The sequence below is a fragment of the Aspergillus mulundensis genome (genome assembly GCF_003369625.1).
Source record: "Aspergillus mulundensis strain DSM 5745 chromosome Unknown scaffold_7, whole genome shotgun sequence".
Lineage (NCBI taxonomy): Eukaryota > Fungi > Ascomycota > Eurotiomycetes > Eurotiales > Aspergillaceae > Aspergillus > Aspergillus mulundensis.
In genome coordinates, this window is record NW_020797895.1 from 467315 (window position 1) to 487041 (window position 19727).

Below are 19727 nucleotides of genomic sequence, written 5' to 3' on the forward strand. Positions count from 1 at the left end.
GTGTCTCACTGCTCTCCCCTGGCTCTGCCTGATTCAAGCGAACAATGCCAACCACTGACCTCATCCAGGTCCCGGCCCGGTGCGTGATTCCTGACGGACACCTGCAGCTCGCTTACTCCTAGCGTTTTTCTTGGGCAGGAGTACTCATCAACGCTCGTATCTGTTGTCTGTTCTGATGAGCTGACAGATGGATGGCCAACCATAGGTATTCTCTTTCGACGAATCGCTCTCGTATACACTAGCTTGGGACGTTGGTCTTTCCGGGAGAGCCTTCGCCCCTTGCTCAAGTTAGACTTCTTTACGCTCCGAGAACCTTGGCAAAATCCCTGCCTCTTGTCTCTGCGTTTTCTTCGCGCATGAACTTTGATATATCAAAGTGGATGACTTGCACAGCAGACATCCAGTACAGACACCGGTAATTGGTCTGATATCCCTCACAATATTGAGCTCTTGTGCGAATAGCGGCAAATGTTGTTTATTTTCTCCGGGCTCACGTGGAGCAATCACTGCGCGGCCTGGCGGTGGACTCATCGAGGGACGGTTACCTGCATGCAGCCTCTGCGTCTCATCGAGGATACAGGCCCAGGGTTGACAGCCTGAAGCGCCTCAAGATCACACTGTCTATGTTTTGCCTTTCATCTATGCTTGGACATTCAACTTCCTGGCTTTTTCATCCACCGCCCTCTATGGGACTGATTGAACAATGCGGATATAGTTCGCGTTGCGACAATGGGTTGTTTCTTTGCTTTTTCTGGTCCCCCGAGTCACTCCACCCACGCCTCACTGTTCCCTCATCGAGTTGATGTATCGTCCCTGCCACTGCAGTAGTCTCAATCCTTCAGGCTTCGGCCGAACAAAACGGTGCTTGTCGTCAGCATTGTGTGCATCTGTGCAGGTCCCAGGAGGGGATATCTCCAGGCTATCTGCCCCGGGAAGTTAGAACGAGCTCTTGGGACTGGGGAAGTGGCCGTTGCTTGATGGATGCATCCAAACCCAAGCGGAGGTGTGTTACTACAACACAATACTACGGTGAACTCTCGAGGTGTCGGTGCATGCTGCAATTCCACGACTTGGAGCACCTAATCGCAGCTGACTCGGTGGAATTGCCAGCCGATAATTGAAGATGCTTTGTTATTCGATGTCACCGGATCGTCCCCGTTTTCTCTGCGGACGCGGCTGTCGAGCGCTCGTATCTGGCATTGGGGCTTAAGATCTTACTCTTCCTCCGTACATTCCACTGCATCTACCCGTCGGCGGGTTCAATGGACGGCTCTGAAGGTTAAAATAGCGAGTACCGAACTCAATGCCTACTAGTGATGCCGATTGTTTGCGAGTCGAATCGCTCAGCTCTCCGTGGCTGCCATGCTTCGGCCTTATCTTCCGTGATCGGCATACGTGCTGACTTATTCCTTCTCTCGATGAAGGACCCAGAATATAATCCCCACTTTCTGCAGCCCCTTGATTAGTTTAGTTTATGATGATGTCTCCTATTCGCTGTGGATGGTCAATAATCCTGGAGGAGCTGTGCTTGCCGTGCAGGGTGATGTACATGGTCCAGTTGTCAACAATCAGGCTCAGGATATCAGCCAGTCTCCGTCCCGGCTCTACGGGACCTCAACCACCAAGTTCAGAGCGACTCCCATGTCGCTGGCTCGCCTGACCCGGCCAACCCTGGGGCTGATTATGCCGTCATGCTTGGGATCCCTGATCGTTGCCTGTGCCGTCCGACGTTGTGCCATTGCTGCGGCTTACTAGAGGCATTCTCGATCTGACCGAATATTCGTCGCCGTGGATTCGCTGGTGCGGGCTCTTCATCGGCACTGCCGAGATGGAATTGGACGGCAAGGGCCTTGACTCGAATCCACCGGGATCAGGAACCCTGTGTCTGTACGGTATGTCTCACGGTCAGATGCCATTGCACCGGCAGGGAGCGGCCTGGTTGGCTTGTAGCTGCAGCATCTCTCACCTGTCTCGCTTTCTTACCCTTGGAATGATTCGGTTGAGCTCGAATCCTGCCATGCGATATTTGGGTGATTCAGCCATGGACGGGCCCTGCACTGATTGATAAATCTTAAATAGACCCCAGCATATAACCTCGCCATCCGCCCATCAACTCCGCGAATCTTCTATACTTCAGTCCACATCAACCACCTCAACCACCTCAATCATATCCGAACATTCTCAATCACAACCATCTACACTCTACACAGCCCTCAGTCAAGATGGCCAAGCCAACCTCCTCTCTCGACCTCGACCCAACCCATACCGCCTGCATCGGTGGACGAACAGTCGTGACATGCCGAAGCTGCGCCGGCAACGCCCCTAGGTTCGCTTCTCCTCCGCTTCTATTGCAGCAAGCACTAACCGTCCTAGAACAACCGTCTGCAGCACCTGCAGCGGCGCCGGGTTCAATATCTTCGTCTGCGCACGCTGCAACCCAGCAGCCGCCGCCAATCATCACATCTCAAATGCTACATCAGCAACCTTCACGCCAGCATCCCTGAGCCGGAGCTCTCCCACCTCAGTCTCCTCATATGATGACCGGCTCACGTCCAACGCACGGAACAGTGGCTCAGGAAGCGGGCGGGTTGAGAATAACCCGCCGCGCAGCCACAAATAGTTTGTAGATGGCTGCGTGGTGTTGGACTTGGTGCTGGTACCCGACGGGACCGGGACCGGGATGGGGCTTCTTTTCTCTGGCTATATTTACCTATGTCGTCTTTCACTTGCACTTGCACTTCGACTGACATGATTTGATTTTGTTTTCTCATACGCCGGGCCTGGTTAGGGATGATGTCGCAACGTACATAGTCAATCTCATTGTCCTGACAATTGCTTTATCAGCCTTGCTTACCGGCGGGGCATATAACTCGCCCGGTTACTACTGCCTTCCTAGTCGCATATAGTAACATATCTCATGCAGCGTGGCTAAGTGCGGTGGTCGTACAGCAGCAACTCCACTGACCGCTCTTTTCACGAGCCACTGGGTCAGCATTCATATCAAGGGTCTGCTTGGCTCTGCTGAAGTCCAGAGATGTGCGTTTCAACTCCATCCATGAACCCTGCTATCAATCTCTTCGGCGTCGACTGGACTGCTTCAAGTTCAACAGTCGGAACCGGATATCCCGACACCATGCAATTATTGGATTATCCGAGGTGGAGGTGGAGAGTCGAGTTCCTGGATCCATATCGAGTGCTCCACAACTCTTAAATATGACATCCTCACGCCGTCGCAATCGCAACCTCCAATTTTTGGTCCGCTGCCTACCTTCCTTACCTCAACATTCGATTCTACTTGGGTCTGCTCCGCCAGATTAGCTCTACGGTAACCAATATGTCTTCCTCACTTTGGACCGCTACTCCCCCAGCCAGCCGAACACCCTACGCAATCCCGCAACTCGAAGGCGAACGGCTCACAATTCCCGGCAGCAAAGGCACATTCCGGATCCTCGCATCATCAAAACAGACCAATGGCTTAATGGCCGTATTCCAGAGCGGCGCGACGCTCTCCGACGCACCAGGCTTCCACTACCACAATCACGCGCACGACGTATTTCTCGTCACGAAGGGCTATCTGAAGCTATGGAACGGGGATAAGTGCCGCATAATGGGGCCAGGCGATTTCGCTTATGTGCCGCCGGTATATCCCTACCTTTTGCTACGGTCTTGACAGATTTGCGGTACGCTAATACCAACCGACAGGGCGTCGTTCATAATCCCGAACTCCTGGGCCCGCACACCGAGACCTTCGGCGTCGTGACACCAGGCGACTGGATCGATTTCTTCCGGTACATCTCCGAGCCGTACTCCGGTATCCTTGTTCCCGAAGCCGACGACCGCGATTTGAAGGCGCTTTTAATCCCCAAGGTCATGGCGGCAAAGGGGCAATTCGACGTTGTCTTCCAGCCGAATTATGTTCCGCCCGAGGTGGGCGAGTGGGACGCGGACGATGAGAAATTGCCGGACGCCCAGGAGCCCGTGCCATTCTACCTAAAGGCGAACACGGGGCCGCGGTGGATGCTCGGTGGCGTGATGAGCAGGCCTTTTATCACGATGAAGCAGTGTGGGGTGTGTGCGATTTCGAGCATCGAGTCTTCGAATGTTTATGGTGCGGCGTCGTCGGTGTTATCGCGGTCTATGACATTTGAGAAGGTGGATCATTGTTTGGCTGTCATGGAGGGGACGTTGGTGGTGAAGCTGAAGGGCCAGAGCGAGGAGGTTTTCCGCGAGGGTGAGACGGTGGTTATCCCTGCAGGGCAGGCGTTCGCGCTGGAGTTCCGGAGCAAGTATGTGCGAATCTGGTCGTTTACGGACGGGGACGGGATCGAGTCGTTGATTCAGAGTGCTGGACAGGCGTTTAGCGGGGTGGTCTTGCCCGAGACGGTGGAGGGGCTGGAAGTGGACGAGGCGAAGGTGAAGGAGGTCGCGGGGGAGCTGAGCCTGACTCTGCAGTAGAAATGCATAAGTGGCATAAGTAATGCAAGCAGTTATGCAACATACGTCCTGCGGGGATGGGCGTGGAGAGTACGGGGGTCGGCATTTCCGAGTTTTCTTCCCCAGACCCTCGCCCCAGAAGTTCATCTCCAACTGTCCCATTCTCCAGGTTCTGTTGAGCTGAATCTGTCTGCTTCGATGGATCATGCCACCCCCCGACGATCCCCCTCGCTCAAAGCGACCTCGCGCCGCGCAGGCTTGCGACCGATGCCGCACGAAAAAGTACAAGTGCGATGAGCTCTATCCGTGCTCGCACTGTAAGAGTATGTCCGCGCAGTAGTCATTATAGAGACGAGGTTGACGAGTTTAGAAAGCAACCTGAGCTGCGTCTATCAGGGTAACTATCGCCAGCTGGAGAATAGCCGGTCGGCCAGGTGCGACCCCTGAATTTGTATATTGTACACTAGCTAATATTCGGTAGCTATGTCATTGACTTGGAGAAGAAAGTCGAAGAACTTGCTCTAAAGCTCCAAGTCGCTGAAGCAAAGCTCTCACCCCGCGATCATGAATCCGCTCCCTCAATTCCAGCCATCAATGCAACGCCGTGCTCAATGTCAATGCCCGACAAAACAACACCGCCGGCATCAACTACAAATGCGCGACGTCCGGAAGAGCCGGAGCCCTACACAAATCCCAATAAGCACGCCAATGAGCAAGACGACGAAGCCGAGGCCGAAGCCAGCGACCCCGTCGATGACGAAATCACCGAGCTAAACCATCACACCAACGGCATCGAGTTTCACGGGAGCACCTCCTCCGTTGCATTCCTTGGGCATCTCCAGAAAGCGCGAGATCCGCAATCAGAAACCTCTGCGCAATGGCCGAGTCGCCCCCGTCCTCCAGAGTACTCGATTGTCTCGACACTCCACAATGCCAGTTTCTCGCCCACAGCAACGACTGCCGCGTCAGCCTCGCAATCATTGGCGACAGTGCACGAAAGCAATTACTACTTCGAGCAGGCGCATGTCTTTATGAGCGGCTACTTTGAGAACGTCCACTTCATTCATCCCTTCATCGACAAGGAAGACTTCTATGTGCGCGCGCACGATCTCTGGTTGAGGCGGACTCCAACTCCTGATCCGAGTTTTATCGCGCTCTACTTGAGTGTTCTGTCATTTGGCGCGTTGTTGCGGGTTTGGGATGAGACGCAGCTAGGTGGGCTGACGAGGTTTGAATGGAGCCGGAAACTGTTTGGCGAGGCTCAGCTCTACCTTAACTACTTGCATTTTCCGAATAACCTTGATGCGGTGCAGTGCTTGTATCTTATGGTTTGTACCCCATTCTTGCCAATAGGAGGAAGCGCTAATTCAAAGGTAATAGGCTAAGATATGTCAGAACGAGCTGAACCCTAACTGTACGTCTCCTTACATCCGCATGATGATTGACTAGCTAATCCGCTTGCAGTGGCATACATGTACCTCGGTGTCGCCGTCCGCACCTGTCTCGCAGCAGGCTTCAACCGCAACGTCCGGCCGACCAGCGACCCCCGCGCAGAATGGATCTCTAGGACATGGTGGGGCCTGTTTTCTCTCGAGATAGAAATGTCCTTCTCCCTCGGCCGCCCCGACACACTCGGCCTTGACGACTACCACAACCGCCCTCTCCCGCCACGCAACCACACCCAGTACGCCATAATCCCGTGGATGGTGGATTTTGCGCGCATCACCCGCAAGGTCTCCGTGCAGATATACCATCGACGGCTCACATTGGAGGATAAATTGGCTATGGCACTAGCGATCGAGAATGAGTTAGATTGCTGGATTCGGAATCTACCGGAGTGGATTAGGCCCGGGTTTATCAAAGCTGGTGAAGCTGAAAATGAGAGTGCGGCGGTTGATAGAGGCGAGGGGGGCGATGGAATTGGGGGTGCAATCGCTACTGAGGATGGAATCAATGTTGGCATCGGAGGTATGGGTATTGGTGCGGGAAGAAATGATCTGAAGGATCCGAAGTGGGCAAGGAGACAGAGGCTTGTGCTGGGAATTCGTATGTCCTCCCAGCTTACCTTACTCCGAGCATACAAGCACGATGAACTAACAACGGCGTCAGGCTACTACAACGTCAAAACCCTCCTCTTCCGCCCCTTCCTCCGCCACGCTACATCCAAATCCAAGGCCACATCCAGACCTCGCTCTCGATCCAAGCCAGCCAACGGAGCCCGAAACCGCTCAGACACAGCAACAACAGCAAGCACAAACATAACGATGACAATGAAGACAGACACGCCAACAGAGCCCGAACCCGATACCGAATCCCTCCTCTCAACAACGATATCCAAGTGCCTCGATGCCGCGCAAAACACCATCTCCGTCATCCACGACATCTACCGCGTGCACACGTTCTTCCGATGCTGGTGGTACAACACAACCTACGTCACATTCGCAACCTCGACTCTCCTCCTCCCGCTCTCGCACTCCGTCTCAAACCCACCCACATCCTCAAGATCAAAACATACCTCACCCCCGCTATCAACAGATCCACAGACCATAAAGTCCCTAACCCGCTCCGTCGAAAAAGCAATCGAGATCCTGGAAGCGACGGACGAGAGCGTCGTTACGCGCAAATGCGCTGAGATCATCAGGTACTATCTGCGGGAGTTTCAGGTCCGGAATGGGAATGGGAATGCCGAGCACGGCCACAGCCACAGCCACAGCCAGTATCAGGCTCAGAGTCATACCCATAGTCTACGGGAGAAACATGGACATGGGAGTGGGAATGGAAATGGAAATGGGATAGTTCAAGGAGAGGAGATGGGTACAGGCACAGGCACAGGTATGGCGACAGGAGCAGGAATGGGAACGGCATCTGGAGCCGGGTGGTTTGGGAACGGTGCACAGCTCGACACTACTACTGGACATGCACCACCTCACACCGATGGCTACGCTAATGGCGCTGGGAACGGCTACGGATATCCCGGCGGTAGTGAAGGAGGAGGAGCAGGGGAATTTGACGGCCCGGTTCGTTATCTACAACCCTACTCTCCCTACTCTATCTCTTAAACTAACGATAACCACTAGGAATGGGCCTATGGATTCGGCTTCCCCGACTGTTCATTTGAGGGCATAGCGCGGTTCTTTGATGATTTAGGGCCGTTGCCGATTTTGGAGGAGTGATTTCGCGTACCGATTTTCGTACTTGCTTTGGGAGGCTAAGTTTACTCTTTAGGTTTACTGGCGTTTAGCGTTGTTTGGTTGACTTCATGTATATATCTGTTTCCACAGCACGTACTTATATATAAATCAATAAATAAGTGTACATAACGCCATCCCCGCAAATTCAAAACCATAAACTAAATCAGGCGCAGCTTCCTTTCATTTAAATCAAGTCAGTCTAGAGAACAAACTTGCCCACCCCAAACAACAAAATTGGCAAACAAAGCGGTAGATATGAAGACAGCCTGGCCCAAGAGAGTAGCGGCTGACCTGATCTTAGCCCCTTCCTTGAACCAGACCCGAAGATGTCTGGATTCGCCGCAACAGCGTTCTGCACTTCCTTGACGGCGTCATACCCATAGAGCCATGGTTGAACTTTCGGGCATGTCCTGCTCATCACAGTCAGCTCACTATCCCCGAGCAAACCCATTCAGGTAAGTAGAGTGGGGAGATATAACATACCATCGACTAGGGAACCCGCGCTCTCCCAATTCCGCAAGCACAATTTCCTCCTTCCCCAGCTGGGATTTGAAAAGCTCGTCTCGCTTCTGCTGCTCTTCGCCATCTGGGAGATGGAAGTCGTGGCGCTGCTTGAATGTCTCGCGCACAATGGCCTCACCTCTGTTCTTGCGCAGGGACTCGTACAGCTTTAGGATCCGAGGGAGCTGCGACTTGCTCGTTAGATGGCCTAACAGACCGCCAAGGACGGCACCGTCTTCCAGTGAGGAGTTTGCGCCTTGCGCTAGGTACGGGAGCATGGGGTGGCAGGCGTCGCCGCTAGGGTTGAATGTTAGTCTGATGAAGTGGTTATATGGGGGGGGGTTGGACGGGGGAGCGTACACGAAGACGAGGGTTGAGGAGGGGTTAATCCAGGTAGCCATTTCGGCGTCTGATGATTCCTGTTAGCTAGGTTGATGGAGGGTTAAGGGGAGGGCGCAGTACTGTGCATGAGTTTCCACTTGTCGACTTTATCGACGTATGAGAGGAATTGTGTCAGGCTGCCTTTCGTCAGTGTTACAGAATTCTCAATTGGCGAAGGAACATACACAGGATCCCACCCCTTGAACAAGCCTCTCATCTCCTCTACCGAGCCCGCTTCTCTCGACACCCCAGGAGGCAGATTATCCGGCACAAGGAGCACAATGTTGATCATATCGCCGCCACGCATAGAGTACGAAACAACGTGAGCCCCCGGTCCAATCCAGAAATGCACCTGGGGATTTTGCACGAATGCCCGCAGTTTCGGATCAGAGATCTGGTCAACGTGCAACACGATTCGGTACGCCAGATCACCGGTAGGCAGAGGCTCATCTTTGCGGTTATGCAGGCACTCACGACATCTCGACCACAGCCCATCCGCTGCGACAACGAGGTCTGCTGTGTACGTCTTCCCCGACTCCGTGACCACCGTCGCAGTGTTCTTCTCGGCTTCCCGCGCATCGACGATGCTCTTCACCCGCTCCGCCAGAACAACGGTCACGCCGAGCTCCTTAGCTCGCGCGTACAGCGCCTGCTGGAGATCGACTCGGTGGACATCCACAAACGGCGCATCATAGTGCGCCCGGATGTGCTTGTCGAACGAGGCGTCATGGGCGAGGACGTCGCCTGTATACCGATGGACAGTGAGGGTCTTGGGCTCAGGCGCCTCGCGCCAGAGAGACTCTCGGAGATTCCAGTGTTTGAAGAGCCGCGAGGCATTGGGGGTGACTTGCAGCCCGGCACCGACCTCAGCGAGCTCGACGGCTTGCTCAAGGACGGTGACGGTGTGGCCGGACTGCGCGCAGGAAATGGCTGTTGCAAGGCCGGAGAGGCCGGCGCCGACGACGAGGATGTTGAGGGATGTCATGGCGGTATGTCTGGTTGAATCTTGTGTTAGAGAGCAGGTAAGGTGAACGAAAGAGAAGTTATAGCCTTGTGCAGCTGAATGTCAGCTCGGAATATCCGGGTCGGATTGTCCAGGGCACGAGATACCCGGGGTAGCCAGCCATTGGTGGCGAACGGCCGGGGTCTGGGGAACGGCACAAGCCGAAGGAAATGCCTGGAATGGGTGAAATTACCCAGCTCGCAGGGATCTGCGTCGAGACTTGAGAGGTGGGCCTTGCGGTGTGCTGGTGGTCATTGCGTATGCATGGCAGACTGATCCGCTATCAATGCTAAGACGACAAAGGTACTTCAGAAATACATTTGCGAGAAGCCTGGAGAGCACATAATCTTACACATTGAATACCCTCTCGCTGCTCCTGATATCCTCATCGGACAAGGAAACCCTCTCGGCCGACAGACCTAGCCCTATGTGGGCCGCCACCAAGAAAGAGCTCCCCGGGATAACGGGAATATACGAAGACAAGCTACAGTCAGCGTCATTACAGGGTCGCTCCTTCCTCCGCCAGCGGAATGCTGGACCAAGAAGGAAGGAACGACCCGGACTGAGCAAATACGGCAGGTACGACCAAGGGCCCGGGCTGAGGGTCGCTCCTTCCTTGAATCGTGTTCTGTCGTAGACAAGGAAGGAGCGTCCGGTCGTGCCTGCCGTTCTCGTACTCTCCATGCCTCTCTCTGTCCCTTCTAGGGCAAGTACGGAGTACGCCAGGCAGTGATCTACAGCGTGAGGAGAGACGTCTTCGACGAGGTCCTTGTCATTGGGAACTAGGCGCGTGTGTACCTAGTTCCTGCAGTTGGCTACGCAAGAACAGTAGGAGGAACGCGTCTCGCCCTGCGTATGTATACAGACAGGATATGTGGCTACACCCGACATCCAAGATCGATCCAAGCTGGGGCTGGAGATGCCGAGTGGGTCAGGTCATGATTTAGCCCTAATCTACAGAGTAGGGACGGTCTTTCCACCCCTACGACACCACTACTCAAGAGCTTGATGCATGAGAACTGTGAATAAGGGTGTCAAGTAGTAAATCCTGCTTCCACCAGTCGGACGAGACAGGCCGTCCTTGAAAGTACGTATTACGTATAGGGCAGTGTCGCTGCTGGTGGAGGTGAGTGGGCCGTATGGGGAGGTAGGGTTGTTGGACCGTGCTACGTAGTAGGGCTTGAAAGCTCCAACAATGCGTATTAAGTATAGTTTGCCAATATAAAAACGAATCCGAAGATGAGATACTGTACAGTATGCGTACGTATTCAGCCAGCAGACGTAAGCCAAGATGCAGAGAAATCCAAGGAAAGCAGACTCATTTTTCCACACCACCAACCCCAACTCCAATTCCATCCCGTCCGATTAGTAGTATTAGGTTTTATATCATATCCCGTAGTAACGTATTATTCTTGGCAACCGGATCCAGCCAGATTATACATCGCCGTGTATGTCGTTGTCGTTGTTAGTCGTTGTCAGTTAGTTAGTACCATCCATCGTAACTTGCTGTGCGATAGCTTAGGCTTAGACATTAACCGTTTAAACCTGGGCCATGGTGGGACGGCCGCTTCCGCGGGCAGGGCCAACACGAGGGCGCAGGTTTGCACCAGCACGGCGCGACTGGAGGATAGAGAGAACCCATGAAGCGGTGTACCCAGCCCACGCGAACCACAGGAAGGCAGTCGACGCCTGAGCCTCACGGCAGCGCTTCTCAGGGTCAAGCGAGCCGTTGGTAATTTCGTTGTTGAGGATGTATTCCTAGTAGTTATTATTAGCACAGGCCTGCCTATGCCGTAGATATGGAGGGCGTACCCGGTTGTTGCAGCTGTGGCACTCGAGCTTGGCCGCGAGAGCAATCGCAGCGGTCAGGAAGAAGATCGTGTTCAAAGTGTCGAGGCCGATCAGGATGATAGGGTGGATGGCCCAGTCGGGGTTCCAAGATGCCGGGAAGAGATAGAAGAGCGTGAACATGGAGAAGGCCGCAACGAACATGGCGTAGTTGACCGTCGCGGGGTTGCCAGAAAAGGCCTGAGCAATCATGTTACCGATGAGGGCCATGACGAGCAGTGTCCAGATGAACTAAGACCGAGCGTTAGTTTGTATACTAGACAGGCGCGTGCTTGTAGACGCGTCTTACCTGCCAGACCCGAAGGCCAAGCTGGATTCCTCTCATTGCCATTTTGCCGCGGTTATTTGCTTCTGATATGATAGCTTGATGAAGGCGCCAAAGTGATGGAAGGGGGACGAGATAATGAAAAGGAAGGAAGGGTGTGATACTTTTAAGGGCGGAATAGTCGGGATGACGTCATTGAGGTCCAGAATCGTGATCTCACCAGTCGATCACGATGGTGGGACCATTATTCGAGTCTTACGACTCACGAGCGAGCTTGAGATTAAGCTCATGGTGGCTTGAACTAGTCTGCCCGTGACTATAAATCCGCTAGCATGCTAATGCTGAAGAACAATTTAAGGCATCAGGCGTTCCAGTCGCCTTTGAAAAATGTGTTTTCGTGTGATTGTCCCGTAGGTAATTGCTCACTTCCCAACTCATTCTATCCCCAGTGTCAAACTCGACAATAGCTCCCGTAATCTCGTCGTCAAGATATGGACAGTCATACAGGACGATCTGGACATCGTCTGCGGACCCCCCAGCTCGGACTTATCCGACTCCCAGATCCAACCCCCTCAGTCGCCCACTCTAGTGTATGCTCTCCTGGAAAACCGCTGACGGTTCCTTCAATCGCTTTGTTGGGCGTCTGAGTGAAGCCAGCATTCGATGAAGATGCCGCACTTTTGCATGGAAGGTTATGTTCTCCGCGTATTGCAATAAAGCAACCGTCACAACTGTCGGGCTGCTACTTGTCTCTTCATTCCTCACCACTAGCTCAAAGACTAGTCTCTGAGTTGCCGAGTTGGTAAAGGAAGGATGACTCGCCTTGGTGTCAGTCAAGTCCATCTTTGGCCCGCTAACTTGTCTCCATTCGTACGTCAAGGATTTACCGCTTGGATCTGAGCTGGCTGACCCGTCTAGGGTAATGACAGCACTCAGCCCTGCGACTTGCGCGGCACCAGCATTCGCAATCGGAGCCTTATCAACCGTAAGCTGGCGCTGTAGCATCGAGGATCGTGCGCATCGTTCGCACAAGCTAGATCACCTCCACAAGTAACTGGGTCATTTCGTCTATACGCGTAAAATGCGGACTGTTTGGTCTGGAGATCTCGTCCAGCTGCTTTAGCGATCTCGTTGACAACCGGTTAGCCCGTATACCCTACATGGTCACATTGCTCTCATGCAACTCCAACGCCTCGGTAACAAATAAGCAGCCGAACGATAGTCGCTGTGATCACTGTCTCCATACTGATGGACATAGTCCAGTGTATTGATGCGTGCCGGATGAAAGTCGGCAATCAGAAACCCAGGCCCGCTGACCAGCTCATCTCTCGTATACGTTCCGGATCCGCTGATTCTCTGGATACTAGGTATTCTCCCTTCCCAAAGCTTCTGTAGACTCGCCCCCCCTGTGGCTTCAAAGCCCTGTCGCTGGAGGTTTCATCCGGAAGGCGCAAGGACACGAGTGAGATGTTTGGGTCCTGTTCTGGCCTGCATAGCGGTGCTTGGTGTCCGGGGATACCCGCATCTTTTTCTGTCCAGGCATTTGAGGATTCACTCATGAACGCGTATGCGGTTCGTGCGCCTGCTAGGGGTCTTGCCAGTAGCTCGCTTCTTGCCCTGAGTCGCCGGCAGTGATGAAGACCGTGCGGACTTACTGACTGGTCTAGATGTAGTAAAGTATTCGGGAGAGAGGAATAGGAGATTGTCATCTTGGTGGGCAACGATTCGAGGAACTGACCCAGACAGAGAGGGATAATGCGAGTAGAGCGCTAAGCGGGTAAAGCTTCATGTTGCATGCTCAAGGAACGGGCCATTGAAGAAACAGATCGGAGCGAGCCTTTAAGGAGCCCTCAAGTTCCTAGGTTGAAGGCTCAGCACCCTTGCTCTCGAGAGCTGAGACAGCAGCATCACGAAAGGTGCAAATATATATAGTGGATGGGCCCGACCAGTAAGCTCGCAAGCTTCGCCAGCTTCTTGGTCGTTGCTTATCCGTGTGCGAACAGCATAGCGATGAGTCTGCATTTAGTGCAAAGGCCGTGACTGTCCCATCATGTTCTGAGGCGCTGACCTGCTTGGTCCTTCCGAGGCTTCCTTGAGGAATAAGGATGTAAACATTGTCCTCGCAAGGATACACCCGGGGCTGAGACCACCTTCATCAGCCGTAGATTCGAAATCTATAGTTAGTGAAAGGCTTCGACTTGGGTATTTTTTGCCATTGTCGGGCTATTGCTCATCTGCCCTTGAGTCGAGTGTTCAATTGTATATTGTGGGGAGCTGGACTTGAGATGTCAGGTTATTCTTAATATACGTCGCTGGCTGTCAAAAAAAGTAACAGATACTAGGAGCGTCGGAGCTCCTGTCGTATAGCCAGCAGCATAATGAAGCCGAATACGTACTGCGTTGGTCTTGTCTCTTGAGTGTCAATAATCAAAGGAAGGTCGGCGGCGGCCCGCGGGGCAGAGATGAATAAACCCACGGAGCCGCCCCTACGTAAAAGCATTTGCTTTCTGCTCCACTACCAGTCCACCACCTTTTTTTGACCCCCTCCTCGACTTTTCCCACAAACTGCAAAATGGCAATTCAGTAAGACTTGAATGCTGCAAGTCCCCCGACATGTGCTGATCACACCCAGCTACCTGATCCTACTCTCTCGCCAGGGGAAAGTGGTTCGTCGTCACCCACCCGGCTGCGATCTGGCCGGAAGCTTGAAGAAGCTCTGCTAACTCGCATTCCCCCTGTCCAGCGCCTTGCAAAGTGGTTTACCACCCTCTCGCCCAAAGAGAAGGCCAAGATCATCAAGGATGTGACTCAACTTGTGCTATCGCGCCGGACGCGGATGTGCAATTTCCTTGAATACAAAGGTAGGTAAAGGTCGCGATCGGAGTCGGGGACTAGGTCTCCCTGAGCCGGCCAATGTGACTCGAGAGTCAACTCTAACCTTCCTGACTTCTGCAGATACCAAAGTCGTCTACCGCCGATATGCCTCCCTCTTTTTCATCGCCGGCTGCGCCTCGACCGATAACGAGCTGATCACCCTCGAGGTCGTGCACCGATACGTCGAGCAGATGGACAAGTACTACGGAAACGTGTGCGAGTTGGATATCATCTTCAATTTCCAGAAGGCGTACTTCATCTTGGACGAATTATTGCTGGCAGGCGAGATGCAGGAGAGCAGCAAGAAGAACGTGCTGAGGTGTATCAGCCAGCAGGACAGTCTGGAGGATATGGAGGTGAGTTTCAGATGTCGTTGTTACACCCGTGCATATACCAGCGAGGATATTGGGATTGGATGCTATATGTCGTTGCGCTTCGATCTTCTTCACCAGTCTTCAAGTCGTCACATCGTCATGTCCATACCTCTCCTATAGCCCGCCCGTACCCCGAACCCCGTGGCAGCATTGTCCTATGCGAATCTTTATCAGATACCCCCTATCCACTTGCATCGCGCTCGATTGATATGCCGTTACGGTCACCACGTGTTGTCTGCGCATGGCGCTAACGTCTCTTGACCTCAGGTTGAGGAAGATGTGGTTACGAAGATCATGTAGGAGCGTCATCAGCGATGAGCTTCTGTTTCTATTATTGGTTTGCTTCGTGGGCTTGCAAGGACTGTTTATTGGCGTTCGGACGTATATAGGCGTTGATCTTCACTACTACCACCCAGTGGCTAATAATACTACATTGACACCAATCAGGATTCCGAGCAAGTCATGGAGAACCTCTCTCAACAGGGCCTCTTGTGATACCGAATTTCGGCTCTCGTTTGTCTGCAGTTCTCTGGTTGCCGTCCGCACCCGTGAAGTGGGTGAGTGATATCACTGGCTGCTTGCGGCTTCCACGTGACTGCCCCCTCGGTCGCAACGCGCATCGAACCTCCCCAGCGATCGGTTTAACATCATCATACCATTCCCCCTCTCCGATCCTCTTTCACTTTCTTCATCCTCTCAGTGCCTTGAATGGCGGCTGTCGCGGTGAATATCACTTAATTACTGCCCATTTCCTTATCTATCGACTATCGCCAGCTGTTCGCCCTGTCTTATCTCCGCCGGACCACGGTCAACCCAGCTGACGACAAAGACCGCTCACACTCTTTCGTGAACCCCTTTGTTACTTCCCTATTTGGAACAATTTGGAGCGTCGTGCAAGACTCGTAGTTTTGCGACACACTCACCCTTTCCTTCTTACTACCCGGATCTGTTGTTTTGAGCGGTGAAGCTTACCAAGATGAAGGTGAGATCGAATGCGCGAGAATAGGTTTAAACTTCGGTAATGGCCCGAACTGATCCGATCTCCAATAGTTCCTACCTCTTCCCGAATTTGAAGACGTGACGAGCTCGCTGAATTTCGACACGGCCGACTGCCACATTGTTGGGGGCTGTGAGCTGTACATAACCAAAGCACCGCGATCGGATCGAAAGCTTTACAAGAATATCGAACAATCGCTAGAGGCTCAATATGAGTCTGTCCTTCGTTTATCAGCATCGCTGTCTCCTCCTGCCGCGTCTGATGCGGCCGCATCCCTGAACCTATCCCGATCGAGCCCATTTGGACCCCTGAGCGATCATTCGAGTCGACGAACTTTCGCGTACCTGATAGCAACTCTGAACGCCAGCCACCCAGACTACGACTTCTCACATGTTTTGCGCCCTACGGATTTCCATCACGAGAAACATCTGAAGAGGGTGATGAACACGATCGACTCGACGCTGTTTAATCTCCGTCCACGCGAAACCCTTGGTCTTACACCCCCGTCGCCGACCGCAGTCTCAGGATCATACAACTCGGAAGCCTCCGCCACATGGGGTCGGAGGATGTGGAAGATCTTGGACGAACAGTTATCTCTTAGGGAGTGCAGCATCTACTCGTACTCACCGGATGAGGACCCATCGGATGCGGACGATGGAGCGATATGGAGCCTCCACTACTTTTTCGTCAGCCATACGCGGAAGCGCGTCTGCTACCTGTACGTCAAAGCGATTCCGATTCTCAGTCACACTCCCAGCGACGGTTTCGCTACGCCCATGTCGAAGAGAACCTTCGATGATGGTCTTCTTACGCCCAACCTTAGTACGAGCAAGCGTGCCAAGTATTGGTTTGGTGATGATGTGGAGGTTGAAAGTGATAGTGACGTGGAGAACAAGCCTCAAGCGATGCGCCCCGGCGGCGATGAGTTCGACAACTATCTTATGAGCGACGAGGACTTCCGTTCCCGATCCGGCAGCAAGGGCACGGTCCGTGCAATGAGCGAGGAAATTGCGGAATCGATGGAAGTTTGAGTTGATGACTAATGATTGATGCTTTCTCTTGTTCCATTCGATTCGTTGACTTTGATCATAGTCTAGTTCTATTACCCCTTTGATTAAACGCTATTTATCGGGTTGTTCTTGAGGCGTTTCTGTTTGTTTCTTCTCGCATTCAACCTGCATTTTTAGGGCTCGGTGGCGCGAGGCGTTTGGCAAGGTCGCCGACAGGCCGGGTTACAGCTAGTTAGCTTGGTGATGTTTACAGCGGCGTTGACTTGTTCTGCTAACCGATTCACTTCGTTATTGTACCTTAATCAAATCGAATGTTCTGACCGCTGTCGAGGATGTCCTCCGAGTCTAATTTGGGAGGTCAAAGGGCGCGAACATTAGGATATATGATGTAGATGGATCACCTTTGTAGTTGTGGCTGACACGCTGTAGGAACCGGGTGGCCCGTGCGGGACGGGGAAAGCTGTCCTCCCTGGTATCGCATATCAACCAGCCCACATCACCAACCCACACTCCTCCCCTCACGAATTGCCTACTGTCACTGTCAAAACTATGGCCGACGAAGAAGAGCGCCTAAAGGCCGAGAAGCTCGCAGCGGCTAAGAAAAGGGTATGTTTCCACCCGCACAACCCCGGCCTTGTTTTCATCCCCGCGAAATGTAATCCGCTACCATTGAATTGGATAGCTCGCTATCTGTCATTTCTGATGATGGTTTAGGTCGCCGCACTCCAAAAGAAGAAGAAGGCAGGCAAAAAGGGCACCGCATCAGATTCAGCATCTACAGCAAAGGAGGCAGAAACAACGGAGACAGAAACCCCGGCTGCACAAGCAGAGACACCGGAACCAGAACAGTCAGAACCGGCCGTGAAACCAGAACAACCGGGTGATGAAGCCGCGAAAATAACAGAGACGTCGTTCGAAACAGATGGAGGAGAGTTAGCGGTACCAGCGGAAGAGCAAGCAGCGCAGTCGCCGAGCACGGAAGAGAGGAACGAGGAGGAGCCATCAGAACCAATGCCCGACCTTCCGACGTCTACAGAAGAAACAAGCACAGCTGAATCCGGGAAACTTGATACGCCAACACCGCGCGCCGGACACACCCGCCAACCCTCCCTCTCCATCCAATCGAAGATGCGCTCGTCGTCTTTCCGGAAGTCCGTGTCGCAGGGTAGTGGTGCCGGCGGCCAGTCTGTATCTCCGTCCGCAATGCTGAAGTCGCCGTCATTGCCGCCGCTGAGTGCGGATGGAGAAGCGGTGCAGGAGGTATACAGGAAGCAGTCCGGGCGGATTGAAGAGCTGGAGAAGGAGAACAAGCGATTGGAGAGGGAGGTGGAGGAATTCAGTGCGAGGTTTAAGAAGACGGAGGATCAATTGGAGGAATTGCGCGAGGCGAATGTGGATGTCCCGGAGTTGAAGGAGAAGCTGCGGGTTGCCGAGGAAAAGGTTGAGGGAGTTGAGGAGTTGGTATGTTGATTATTTTATTTCCAATTCGCTCTGATGGGAGCTATATGCTGACAAGAGGCGCGTTCTAGAAAGCGGAAATCGCGTCTCTCCAGAGACAACTTCAAACACGCGCACACCGCAGTAACGCCAGCATATCTGTCTCCCCGCCGACGGAATCACCACCAACAGACCTCATGCAGCAACTCGAGTCCAAGTCCGCGGCAGTGGAAGCTATGGAACTAGAGATCTCCAATCTCCGCGTTCAAGTCACCGAGAAATCCACGCTCGAAACTCAGATAACCGCACTAGAGCAGAAGCTCTCGCAATGCGAGTCCTCCCTTGAACAATCCCAGCGCGAACTCACAGACGCCAAAACCGCGCTCACCCACGCCTCTGAGAAGGCTGTTAAAGAGGGTGCCGACAAAACCTCCACCGAGACTCTGATCAAGACCCTACAGCGCGAGATCGAGGAACTGAAACAGGAGAAGACAGAAGCGGAAAAGAAGATCGACACCCTGGAAAAGAAACTTCAGGCCATGAGCAACCTGCACAAGGAATCCGAAGCCCGGCATCAGACTCGCCTCCGGGAGAGCGAGAAGGCCGAAAAGGAAGCCGCCTCCCTGCGCAAGAAGTTAGCTAGCACAGAGAACGAGAACCTCCGCCTCAAAGAAGAACAGGAGACGCTCCGTAAGCGCGAAGCTACAGCGAGCGGAGGCGCAGACGACGACGCCCTGGACGAACTCGAAGACGAAGAGCGCTCCCGGCTCCAACGCCGAATCCGCGAGCTCGAAGGTGAAGTCTTCGATCTTCGCCGCGGCGCCTGGCAAGAGAAGCGCCAGGAACTACAGCCCGGGCCAGACGCATATGCTCCCGACTCTGGCAATGACTACGACAACTACAACCCCGACGCCGCGGCTGCAAACGCCTTTGACGATGTCGACCTCATCGGCGGCAGCCCCGAGCACTCGCGGCGCCGCAGCATGGCCCAGAGACAGCAACACTCCTCCTTCTCCGCTGTCCTCTCAAGCGGCATCGCTGCGCTCACGGGCTCAAATTCTCCCTTCTACTCCCAATCTCACTCCCAGTCTCCCTCGCAAACACACGGCCACCATGCACCAGCTGCGCGTGGATCCCTCGAACTCCTTTCCGAAGAGAATCTCGAAGATGAATTTGACGAGGCGGAGTTTGCGCGCGCGCAGGCTGAAGAGGAGGCACGGAAGCGGGTGGAATGGGTAAGGGAGATCAAGAAGCAGTTGAGGGATTGGAAGGGGTGGAGGCTCGACCTTGTTGATAGTCGGGCTGGGGCGGAGGGTGCTGGTGTTGGAATGGGCGAGATCTTCCAGATTTAGACCTGCCTTGTTTCATTTCTCTCTTTGTGTTGATTGCAGGTTTCTTTTTTTTTTCGGAGA

At 53.5% G+C, this 19727-nt stretch overlaps 5 protein-coding genes across 5 annotated transcripts; 3 read left to right on the forward strand and 2 right to left on the reverse strand.

Annotated features, from left to right (window-relative positions):
• Positions 1-3334: 3334 nt before the first annotated feature.
• On the forward strand, positions 3335-4455 carry DSM5745_07046 (cupin domain-containing protein; the record flags this gene model as incomplete). Its single annotated transcript, XM_026749062.1, has 2 exons — positions 3335-3640; positions 3703-4455. The coding sequence occupies 2 exons, from the start codon at positions 3335-3337 to the stop codon at positions 4453-4455; spliced, it is 1059 nt and encodes a 352-aa protein (XP_026602152.1).
• Positions 4456-4639: 184 nt separating this feature from the next.
• Positions 4640-7607, forward strand: DSM5745_07047 (Zn(II)2Cys6 transcription factor; the record flags this gene model as incomplete). Its single annotated transcript, XM_026749063.1, has 6 exons — positions 4640-4757; positions 4805-4868; positions 4916-5762; positions 5815-5848; positions 5899-7451; positions 7512-7607. 6 exons carry the CDS (start codon positions 4640-4642, stop codon positions 7605-7607), a joined length of 2712 nt encoding a protein of 903 aa, XP_026602153.1.
• A 217-nt stretch (positions 7608-7824) lies between these two features.
• On the reverse strand, positions 7825-9492 carry DSM5745_07048 (putative monooxygenase; the record flags this gene model as incomplete). Its single annotated transcript, XM_026749064.1, has 5 exons — positions 7825-8035; positions 8109-8423; positions 8487-8535; positions 8589-8644; positions 8693-9492. The coding sequence occupies 5 exons, from the start codon at positions 9490-9492 to the stop codon at positions 7825-7827; spliced, it is 1431 nt and encodes a 476-aa protein (XP_026602154.1).
• A 1557-nt stretch (positions 9493-11049) lies between these two features.
• DSM5745_07049 (MARVEL domain-containing protein) lies at positions 11050-11689 on the reverse strand (the record flags this gene model as incomplete). Its single annotated transcript, XM_026749065.1, has 3 exons — positions 11050-11268; positions 11323-11589; positions 11648-11689. 3 exons carry the CDS (start codon positions 11687-11689, stop codon positions 11050-11052), a joined length of 528 nt encoding a protein of 175 aa, XP_026602155.1.
• Positions 11690-14195: 2506 nt separating this feature from the next.
• DSM5745_07050 (uncharacterized protein) lies at positions 14196-19667 on the forward strand (the record flags this gene model as incomplete). The annotated part of the gene is made up of 8 exons (XM_026749066.1): positions 14196-14206; positions 14256-14289; positions 14367-14484; positions 14579-14853; positions 15922-16854; positions 17308-17484; positions 17593-18339; positions 18408-19667. 8 exons carry the CDS (start codon positions 14196-14198, stop codon positions 19665-19667), a joined length of 3555 nt encoding a protein of 1184 aa, XP_026602156.1.
• Between the last annotated feature and the right edge of the window lie 60 nt (positions 19668-19727).